The 11,236-nt window shown below is 48.9% G+C and overlaps 2 protein-coding genes across 2 annotated transcripts; both read left to right on the top strand.

The window, feature by feature from the left end:
• Positions 1–1,242: 1,242 nt before the first annotated feature.
• Positions 1,243–2,005, top strand: UCRPA7_5276 (putative cbd9-like protein; the record flags this gene model as incomplete). The annotated part of the gene is made up of 3 exons (XM_007917823.1): positions 1,243–1,317; positions 1,390–1,631; positions 1,687–2,005. The coding sequence occupies 3 exons, from the start codon at positions 1,243–1,245 to the stop codon at positions 2,003–2,005; spliced, it is 636 nt and encodes a 211-aa protein (XP_007916014.1).
• Positions 2,006–3,683: 1,678 nt separating this feature from the next.
• On the top strand, positions 3,684–5,651 carry UCRPA7_5275 (hypothetical protein; the record flags this gene model as incomplete). Its single annotated transcript, XM_007917822.1, has 1 exon — positions 3,684–5,651. The coding sequence occupies one exon, from the start codon at positions 3,684–3,686 to the stop codon at positions 5,649–5,651; it is 1,968 nt and encodes a 655-aa protein (XP_007916013.1).
• Between the last annotated feature and the right edge of the window lie 5,585 nt (positions 5,652–11,236).

The following is an 11,236-nucleotide window of genomic DNA, read 5'->3' as shown; positions in this document are numbered from 1 at the left end:
TATTACCCCGGCGGAGGTGTACCATGCAATTCTATGCTATACTCTACATAATATTGCTGTTACTTGGCCCCTTATTTAGCCTGAAAGACGTTAATGATTCGTAGCCATAAATGCCATAAATGAGCTATACTGGCGTGTGTGCCATTGCATTCCGTTGTCAATCCTCGCTCGTTTCGGAATCAATGCTGCTCTTACTCCACTGCTATTCACCTTGGCCGATTGGTGTTCTGACTTTTTCACTGACAATCCGTCCTCCCTTGCTGCTAACCCCAGGCTTCGAACTATTTCAACCTGGGACTGCACATGCGGTGCAATATACGCTGCACTTTACAACCACAAGAGCCGGTCTATTCTTCTCATTTAGCCTCCCAATCGCGTCACAGCCTTGCGCAGCTCCAGCAATATGACGAAATCAATGTATCCTTGGCCTCATATTGCCGTTACCCCAATTTTCTTCACTTCTACGTATCAGCGTCCATTCTTCGTGACAGGTCTATCCTTGCCTACTACTCTGCACACATGGAAGTATATAAGATTTAAAAAAAAAAATCATGTTCTGGAGTGTCCATCCTGCAAATAGACTTGTCTTGCTCCTACAACTAGACTTTCTCGCATGGTATATACACAGCCGAGCCTCCTTTCTTTCTTCCAGCTGTGGCTTCTAGCAATTCAACCTTAACGTAGAGTATGACATATGCAGTCGAGAGGCGGCTCCTCAAAGCCCGCATCACTCGGCATGCGGTCTAACGTAGCCTGGCCGTTCGAGTGCGGGACCTGCAGGGGATCTCCCCTGGATCACTCTAGCTTAGCGGACATTCTCTATTTAGCAATATGTCTATTCGGGCCACGTGCCGAGCTGGTGGTGATCTACCCTCCGTGTTGCTTGCCCACAAGCTGCCAGCGTACGTGGAGACAGCTTGCCATGGCCAGGTCCAGGCCAATCGTGTCATTGCCATTTCTCATCCTCTAGACAAGTAGAGAACTTCGTGCCGCTGCGCTACGACTGTGCCATGGCTTGAATGCTTGGAATGCTTCGGCCAAGTAAGGTAGACCTATATTGGACAGTGCCCCTTTTGATATCACGGCAAGTTAGTTTCCATGTCCCGTTCATTGTTCCGGCCGACAAATTTGTTTGCCGCCTCGCTATCTTTAGGTCTCATCTTAAATATAAGCGGCTCCCCTTTTCCCGGTCTTCTGTCATGAGTGCATCCTCACAGACACTCACCAAGCGGTACCTCCAAAATGCGCTGGATTCGAGGACTCACAGGCATCACCGCCCTCATGGCGAAAGGCAAGCTGACATCTACAGACATCCAAGTATCAGTCTAGGGACAGACTCTGACCTGATTTGCAGTGAGGCGGCAAGACCTACCGGCAGATTCCTCACAGTCCATTGACGCTACCACGGGCTTCACATTCTCGTCTTGGACAAACGATCACGGCATCGTCTATAACATTGCAGTGCCAGATCCTGTCCCCGCAGATGGCCCATATGATCTGGTCTTCCAGGCCATTGTGCCCAAGGATATTGGCTGGAGCGGGATTGCATGGGGAGGCACTATGACCTACAATCCCCTGACCATCGTGTGGCTTAACGGAGACAATGTAACTGTTTCGTCTCGCATGGCATAGTACGTTTCTATTCTTGGCCTGTCATCCTCTACAAAATCTGACATTGTGTGCCAGCGGTTACTACGTACCTCCCGCCTATGACGGCTCCGTGCTCACTGTTCTCCCCGGCGGTACTCACGTCAATGCCACTCATTACGAAGTGACGGTGAAGTGCTCTGGTTGTTCATACTGGGGCGATGACTCTACCGGAATCACTCGTCTAGAGCCCAAGGGTCAGAACTACATGGCCTTCGCCTTTGCAGCCAGCCCCCCGGACGAGCCCGCCAACAATCAGTCGTCCTTCAGCATCCACGACCAGCTGGGACATTGGGTCCATGATTTCAGCCAGGGCACAAATGCCGCGTTCAATACGACTGTGTCGAAGAACTCGTAGTCGATACGAAGTAGGAGGCATGGGCATTGCAGGATCCACTGCTGCTGGTCCGATGACGGTGCATATGGCCGCATTGGAAGTAACCCGTGTATTGGTACTCAAGGCAATCGGAACCAACCCCAGGCTACAGGATAGAAGGTCATACGTTGTTCTATTTTGCGTCTACACGACGACAGCTTTGACCCTGCAGCTGGAAGAGGAGTGTAGGGGTACCCTAGGATCTCCAAGGATCAGTGGAGCGATTGACAGATGGAAAGGGGCATGCGATTGTATATGACTAGTATCAGTGGTGACATAAGAAATGAATGTGTATATACTTGCAGAAGTGCGACAGATTAATTAGACCTAACGAACATATAGACACCCGTTGGAAGGACTACATCTCCTTACTGCCTATAATACTGCAGCGGCTCGTATAGTCATTGGGTACGACTATGTTCCTTTCTTCGTTCCTGGCAAGGATATCAAGAATAGTATACTATTTATTTTTTTGGACTGACAAGCACATATAACAATTGCCTGTTGAGGGGAAGGCTATCAGTTCACCGACTGCCTGATCAACGGAACACCAGTGCATGTTGCAATAAACAAGCCATCGCGATGCTACATGAATAAGCATGTTATGCCCAAACCTGATCATTCCACGCTGGGCGAGCCCCAAAGCAATAGACCGGCTTGGCCAACATTGCTCTCAATTAAAGCCCTATTTCTTGGCAGCTAGACTGTCTCGACCCAACATACAGTACTGCTCGATTACTTCATAGACCTGAATCACAGCTCTAGCTGCCCTCCGCACGGCCAACTCGCTGGAGTGGGTTCACGGGATGACGACAAGTCGGTAGATCGAAGCTGCAGCTGGCCTCTGACGTGCGTGGAGTAAAAGATACATGCATCTGTACATAGCCCAAACTCTCTCGAAAGTGTCTCAAGCCACGTGTGTCTACTGCTAACGAGTGTATGCACAGTGTCGTTTGGACTTCTGGCTCCATTCATCTTTGCGGGTTTGGCGGCAGATCGATGGATTTACGCGGCTCTTGCAGAAAGCCTCAAATGGGGCATCCTGCGTACGCTTCCTCTGCCATGTTGGCTAGAAATGAAAAGGCTGATATCATCACTGACACCAACGACTCCCCAAGAGCCCCCAAAAGCAGGAAGCATGAGGTTCTAGTGACCGAGCTAGCGTACCTAGCGGCCTTCTCCCGGGAATGTCGTGACGCAATGACCTAAAAAGGCCAGCTGATCGCCTCTAGCTTTGTCCATCGCGAGCTACTGATTGGGCAATGCTTGTACTATGTCTTAGCCACTTCGATCACTGTTGTTCTCCATCCAACAGACCCAGCTGCGCTTTCAGCCCATTTGCGTCACCAGTCGCCAGTTCTGAGAGTTAACTTGACGGGCTTGTGAGCGAGCAAGCAGTGCTAATGCTTGCAATGAATGTATATAAGTGTTTCCAGCAATTCGGATTTCCATGGGCAGGGATTTGGAATAACGGAAGAAATAATTACTCACCATCTTTTGGTATACATCCAGATATACCAATTATATCCGCTTTCACTATTATATCAAAGCTCGTTATCTATAAGTGACTATGAGCTTCAACACCGCATCTAGAGATACCGACACCGCACTTGAATCACCAAATCCTTCAGCAATCCCCGGTGCCTATCCGACTGACGACATGGACACCTCTGGCTCCCAGCGCAACAAACTCCACAAGCCCAACGACCCCAGAGGATGGGATACAGACAACACCCCTCATAGTCACCAAATTTCTGATTCCGGGGCTGAATCGAACATCGGCTCTGGTGCCCGCGATAGCACATATCAAGCTTCACAGCTTGGTCGTGACGCCCCTGCAAGCTCCAATGACCGTTATGACGGTCTGGCAGGAGCTCCCACATCGGGCGTCGGTGAATCCGATAGGTTTCAGCGCCAGCAGGCCCAGCCTACCGGTGTCACTGATCGTGACTCGCCTGTAGGGGAGGGACGTGATAGTGCCTACACCACGACGAAGACCGGAGCAATTGTTGGGCCTGGCTCCACCTTGCCCAAATCTGGCGACGAGGAGAACAAGACCACCTCCGAAGACCCGTATTGGGGAGATCTTCCCCGTGGTGGTGGTGTTTACAACACAGTCATCGGCCACGGCAGTAACGAGGACGATCAGGCCCGCCACGACCCCCACAGACAGTCCGAGAACTTGGGAGCAACGTCTACGCGTGGAGCGGACAACTCTTATGATTCCAACCGGCAACGAGAATTCCCCTTGACAGGACAGAGCCAAACTGGCTATGGTCAAGGAATTGACGACAACAACCGACAGCAAACCCGCAACGTTGATGACCAAAAGGATGACAATCGCCGAAAGGGGTTGTACGAGGCAGCTGGTACCGCAACGGTCGCGTCTGCAGCTTACCCCATAGCTCGCGATCGCGAACAAGAGAAGAGCGACAAACACGCTGAAAAGTCCCGTGAGAAGGAGCAGCCCAAGGAGCAAAAGGAGAGTAAGCTGCATGCACTTTTCCATCGCGATAGCAGTGGAAAAGATGAGAAGCCTGCAAAGGCCGAGAAGCCCAAGGAGAAGAAGGAGCATGTCCGCCACGAGAAGCAAACAGAAACAGTTGCGCCAGTGGCCGCGAGGTACACTCGCGAGGAGCAACCTAAATCTCAGGACTACTCTCGAAACACAGAACCATCGCAGTTCCGTGACAATCGTCAGAGTAACGTCGACTCGCGGGATTCAAAGGCCAAGGAGGCATTAGGACTAGGCGCTGCCGGTGCTGCCGCCTACGGCGCTACGAGATATGCTGAGAAGGAGCATAATAAGCCCGAAAGCGGGTCTGCTCCTATCACCAATAAGCCCACAGACTATAGTCAAACTGGAAACCTTTCTGCACAGAGCCATGGTATGACCAACGATTACGGTAACAGATCTGCCGGGGATGATAAGTACAACACCTTGCCATCTGGTACCCCATCTGGTGTCAAGCAGGAGAATATCGGTGATAATGACACGACAAGAAATTCTTCTTCTCGAGCAGAACCGTCTTCGAACACCAAGGCTCGTGATGGACTCGCGGCGACGGCAGCATCGGCAGCCATTGTCGGCTCTCAATATGACAAGTCTTCCTACTCTTCCTCGCCTGCTGCCCAGACGAGAGAGAACGAACCTGTAGGGAGGTCCGACCAGCAATACACATCTCGATCTATAATTGATACGCGAGAGGCGAAACCTGTCGACAGGGCTCAGCAGGAATATAAGTCCATGCCTACTGACAGGTACGAGCAACAACAATATCAAAACAAGCCTCAGCAGGAATACAAGTCTACGCCTGCGGGATATGAGCAACAACAATATCAGAGCAAGCCTGTTGAGAGAGCTGAGCCGCAATACGAATCTTCCAAGTTTGGCGAGGCACCCAAGGAGTCTAGGAACACAGAGGCGGCTGCTGTCGGCGCAGGTGCTGCAACTGGTGCTGCTGCGCTGGCATACAAGTCGCATGCGTCCCCATCGGAGCGCGCTCAGACGACGCAACACTCCACGACAACTCCCACCCATAAGAAGCCTGGTTTGTCTTCAGAGGATGATCAGTATAATCATCTCGCATCCGGTACGCCATCCGGCATCAACGTCCACCATGAGTAATCATGATGTTTATCACTACATATTTGGTTTTGGCTTTGAAGGAAATGAAATACGATGCTTGGTATAACGGCGCTAAATTGATAATTCGAACTGGGCCTGGTTTTATGTAGCCATAAATAAATTCATTAACTTATTGATCTTCCTTCTCGTGATATGTAACGATAGCTCAACCTAGTATGTTTGTGCATTTGATCTAGCCATTATTGCATGCTTAGGTTAACTATGATCTATATTGGATAGTGAGTGTATGAGCCAGATTTAGAAAAGAGCTGTCACACAAACAGCGAGAATCATTGATTGATCACGTTGCAAATGTTATTATAATTGCGATCTAAGGCCGGACAAATAAGGGCCTTTAGAGAATGCAATAAGTGCTCGCGGATTACGATGGTTTTGAAACCCCGAAGTGTCCAAGAGTGGACGGATTTGTAGTAAGCAACGGTGAGCATCGGATTTATTTGGTCCGCAACCGATTCTATTCCCGAGAGGATACGATACTTTTTGTACAAATATGCCACTCGAACTCGTTGTGAAGATATGGTCAGTGCATCAAAATATTTTTTTTAGAGAAACATTTAGATTTAATCCTTACTTTAAGTTATCCTAGGATTCTTTTGAATGTCTACTGCAAAGGTGATACTAGTAACTGGGACGTCGAGTGGCTTCGGCGCTCTTACAGTTCGACAGTTGGCCAAGGCAGGACATTGTGTCTATGCAAGCATGCTTGACCTTCACACGACGAATGCCCCGGTCGCGAAGTCATACGCGGAATTCGCTTCTCAAAATTCAGTCGATTTGCGTACCGTCGAACTTGATGTCACTCGGGATGACTCTGTGGCCGAGGCAATACAACACATCATCAAAGAGTCCGGAAGGATTGATGTATTGGTCCACAACGCTGGACACATGTGTTATGGTCTTCTCGAGACATACTCTGCCAAGCAACTACTGGAATACTACGATATCAACGCGGTTGGTGCACATCGCGTAAATTGTGCCGCTCTCCCACATATGCGGAAAGCAAGATCTGGGAAGCTCATCTGGGTCGGCTCGTCCAGCACCACAGGCGGTACATCTCCACTTTTTGGACCGTATTTCGCCGCCAAGGCGGCAATGGACTCACTTGCTGTGACTTACGCCGGTGAACTCACCAAGTGGGGGATTGAGTCCACCTTGGTGATTCCTGGAGTGTTTCCGTCGGGCACAGATCATTTTAAGCATGCCGGAAAAGGCTCGAACGAGCAGGTCGAATCGGAATACTTGCAAGGACCTTACTCTGGGTTTCCGGAAAGGGTACTGAAGAGCCTCGAGCATGGAGACGCCCCTGGAAATGTCGAGGATGTGGCCAAAGCTATAGTAAAGGTTGTTGCTGCTCCTATAGGTCAAGCCCCTTTTCGAATCCACATAGACCCATGGAACGACGGTTCTCAGGCAGTCAACGCAGTAAAAGATCTCGCCCGCAGGGAGGTTTTTGAAAGAATTGGATTATCAGATCTCTTGAAAGTTAAGCAGTAATGATACATGATACCGAGAGACATCGGGTAGCTACTTTATTCTTGATGGCTTTATAACTTAACAAGCTCTAAACTATCACTTGGACCAATAAACCCATTCAGCTTCTCTCCTTTACAAAGAAAATCTGAAATCCTTGTTTTCCATATCCGTGAGATCCTCAAACCCTCTTCTTGCTGCTTCATCTTGCGTATGTATCTCTAGCACCTCGCCGTACTCGCGGTCTCTAGTCCTGTTCTGAAAGAAACAAATAGCCGTATATATTACCTGGATCACAATAGCAATACCGTAGGATGTCAACAGTCCGGTGATAGCTGTAGGGTAGCGCAGTGCTTCCGACGATTTGAATAGGTGGGGTCCTCCAATCATTCCGGCTGCGAAGAATCTAAATGAAACGGAACCAGTCAGTATCTAGAGGTGATCTGAAATGTTACGATAGACGGGCTCAACGTACATGAAAACCATCCCGAGCGTCGTACTGCGCTTCGTGTGTCCAGAGACATTTACGACTGGCAGAGACCAGCTGATGGCTACTGGCGCAGCAATACAAGACTGAAGCCAAGTGCAAGCGACGAGTGCATACTTATACTTAGGGTCGTGACTTATTGTAAGAATGCCGATGAGTCCTGCCATACCCGGCAAGCAAGACGCTTTAAATCCAGCGTGTTAGTAGAGACCGAAATTCGAGTGACGCTGAAAGCTCACCTATGATCGCTGCCCCTTTCATGTTCTTTTGTCTGGCAAACATGCCGAACAAAACACAAGCAGCAATTTGAATTGCTCCGCTAGGCATACCGAGGAGATTGGCCTGCTGGCCGGTGAAACCAAATCCGGCGATGAGAGCACTCTTAAAATTGACGACACCACCATTCAAAATTCCCAACGATGCAGACGAAAGGCTAATGAGCCAGGTCTTGGGGTCGATCAGAGCTTCTTTCACCTGGTTGAACTTGATTTTGGGGCTCTTGACACCTCTCCTATCTTTGGATACCCGCCAGACGAGTACAGCACGTTCATATTCGGAAAACAACCTGCCTTTGTGTGGACCATCCGGAAGATACAGAAGAATCACAGCGGCCCAGCCAACCGTTATAGCACCGACGACCTGCACAAAACATGAGTTATTATGTTAGACACAAGAAAAGGACATATTATGAGGCCACCCTACCAAGAAAACAAACTTCCAACTTGGGATGATATCACTATTGGTATGACCAAGACCCCATGCTAGTAGTGCTCCAACGATCGTAGCAACTCCGTCAACCGCGAGCCACATGGACGTTCTGAGGGGAGCTTCCTCTGACGTCCACAAAATAGAGGTTAGGAGCATCATACCGGGGGAAATGGGCGCCTCAGCTGCACCAAGCATAAATCGCAAGGCGAATAAGCCTCCGAAGTTAAAAGCTGCAGCTACCAGCACTGCAATATATGTGGTTAGTAATGTTTTCTTATGACGGCGGAATGTGAAGGATGAAAAAAAGATTTGCGAGAGAGTATTTCGGTACTCCATGTCTAGCCTTCGTATACCCAAAGTGCGGCTATGATCAGAAAATGGAACGTGAAGTGACATACTGCATAGGCCGCCCCATGTTATCAACAGAATTCCCATCAACCGGGAGATAGAAAGTTTCTGGAGAAGAAAGGAGGCGGGATAAGCCGAAATCAGCCAGCCAATTGATACCGAGGAGGCAACCCAGTCAAAGTCATTCCCTGTAAGTTTCAAATCCTTCTGTAGGCCGTAAACGTTCGCGTAGTTGAGCCTGAGACGTAAGTGAGAAGTTAGTTCGCGTCGATCAAGACAGTAGCGTATATATATATATGACTAACGTCGACTTGTCGAGGAACCCTAGCGCATATGTGATCATCATCTAGCATCGATGTTAGAGTTCATCATTATAGGGACGGAATGAATGCTTCGCAGGAAGATCACCTACCATAGGAAGCACAACGAAATCCAATTTCTTCTTGATCTTCTTCGCGTCCTGCTCCAATTGAGCGGTATCATAAGTGAGAGCAGTCTCGAACAGGGCTCTACCAACGTCGTCGTAGCGTATTGAGCTTTCCCCCTTCTCGTCTAAGCCTGGTTCCTGGTACGCATCTTGATTGATCGTGTTTTTCTCGATTTCGGCCATGGTTTTCCTCAGTGGTGAATTGATATACAAACGCTTCAAGGATGATATCTACTTCCTACCTATGAGGAATACTAGATTTGGCAACTGAGAAAACAATTGCTTATTAAAGGTATATATACGCCTACGCGGTAAACTAGTCTTCCAGTGGAAGGAACGTAATGTGACTACGGGAATATCGATCGGCTCCAGACGACCGACATTCAGGTTTGTACTTTCTGTATAGCATTGGGGCAACAGGCTAATGCAAGGGCTACGAGGAGAATGAGAGCTAGTCTAGCCTGATTCGCGAAGTGGATGTAGATCTCGGCCTCCTGATTCGTGAAGATGCTTATATTCTGGATAGTGGGTCTGAACATTGGATATCTAAGATATCTAAGATATCCGAGCGAGCCAAGATATCCAAGATATCTTGAGTCTAATTAGTGCTTCACGTAATCTAGGAACTTTGCTTGTCATATCCTACAACGGTGCATTCTACCATGTCTCATGCACAACATTCCCTCTCCGAGAATAATTTTAGAGTCGATACCTCATATCAGCGCGTAGGAAGTGGTCACCGATTATATCCTTTGTTTTAAATGAACTATCAGCAACAGCAATATGGGATCAATCGGGGAAACCAGCTCGTGGCAGGCCATTCGAGATGCAAAAAAGGCAGAACAGACTTCCCGCATACCTTCTGAATGGCTTCTCAGCGGCTCATTACTGAAAGAAGCACAAGCTGCTGTTGACCCTCGACCTTACGCCGCCAAATCTGGAATATTAAACCAAGAGGAACTTGAAATAACAAGTCTGGATGCTACTGATCTGACTGACGGAGTAGCCAAAGGGGTTTATACTTCTGTACAGGTTGTGACGGCATTTTGTAAGCGCTGTGCTATCGGCCAACAGTTGTGCAATTACCTCACCGAGGTAATGTTCACGCAGGCCGTAGAAGAGGCAAACAAGCTCGATCAATACTACCGCAAAAACGGACGAGTTAAGGGTCCTTTACACGGATTACCAATGACGGTCAAGGTAAAATAACATCTAGGGAGCCGAGATCGTCGTTCTGGCTGATGTAGATTTCTATAGGAATGTTTTAATATCAAAGGATACGATGCCAGCAATAATTATGTTAGCCGAGCTTTCAGTCCCTCCGACCACGACAGCTATTTGGTTCAAATTCTCCGCGATGCAGGCGCCGTCATTATTGCCAAGACAAACACACCGCAGACAATGATGTGCGCAGAGACGGACAACAATTTGTTCGGTCAGACCAAGAACTCGGTGGTTTCTCATCTTACATGCGGTGGAAGCAGTGGAGGAGAGGGCTCAGTTGTCGCATTCAGGGGCTCTGCGTTAGGAATTGGCACCGATGTTGGGGGTTCAATACGGTAAGCTGCAAATCATCAAGTCTTGGCGACTTGTAAACCTTTGGACTAATTTCCATGATTTGAAAGTATTCCTGCAGCCGCACACGGAATATACGGTTACAAGCCCTCTGGAGGTATTCTCCCCATGCTAGGAAACGCGCCTTCATCCTGGCCTGGGACTAACCCTGGTGTCCCCGCCGTTTGCGGGCCTCTTGCCCACTCAATTCGCGATGTAAGACTTCTCATGAAAGTTGTGCGGAGCTTTGAGCCTTGGATGGGAGACCCTGCCATTATCCCCGGAATATTCGAGACTCCAACGAACACTCGGCTGCCCGTCATTGGTGTCATCCGTCAAAGTGCACTGACGCCACACCCGCCAGTTAGGAGAGCAATCGAAGAGGCTGTCGCCAAGCTTCGTACAGCTGGATTTAACGTCAAGGAGTTCTCTCCGCCGGACTTTTCCGAGATCAAGCGAATTACTCAGGAGCTTTTTACGCTAGATGGACTTTCATACGCAAGACGAGAGATGGGGCTGACAGGAGAGCCTGTGCTAGACTCCATAGTAAAGCTTGGGCTTTGGAAAAGG

Source organism: Phaeoacremonium minimum, assembly GCF_000392275.1.
Source record: "Phaeoacremonium minimum UCRPA7 unplaced genomic scaffold PA7_03_scaffold_408, whole genome shotgun sequence".
Taxonomy (NCBI): Eukaryota; Fungi; Ascomycota; class Sordariomycetes; order Togniniales; family Togniniaceae; genus Phaeoacremonium; species Phaeoacremonium minimum.
This window is presented reverse-complemented; position numbering and strand designations above follow the sequence as displayed.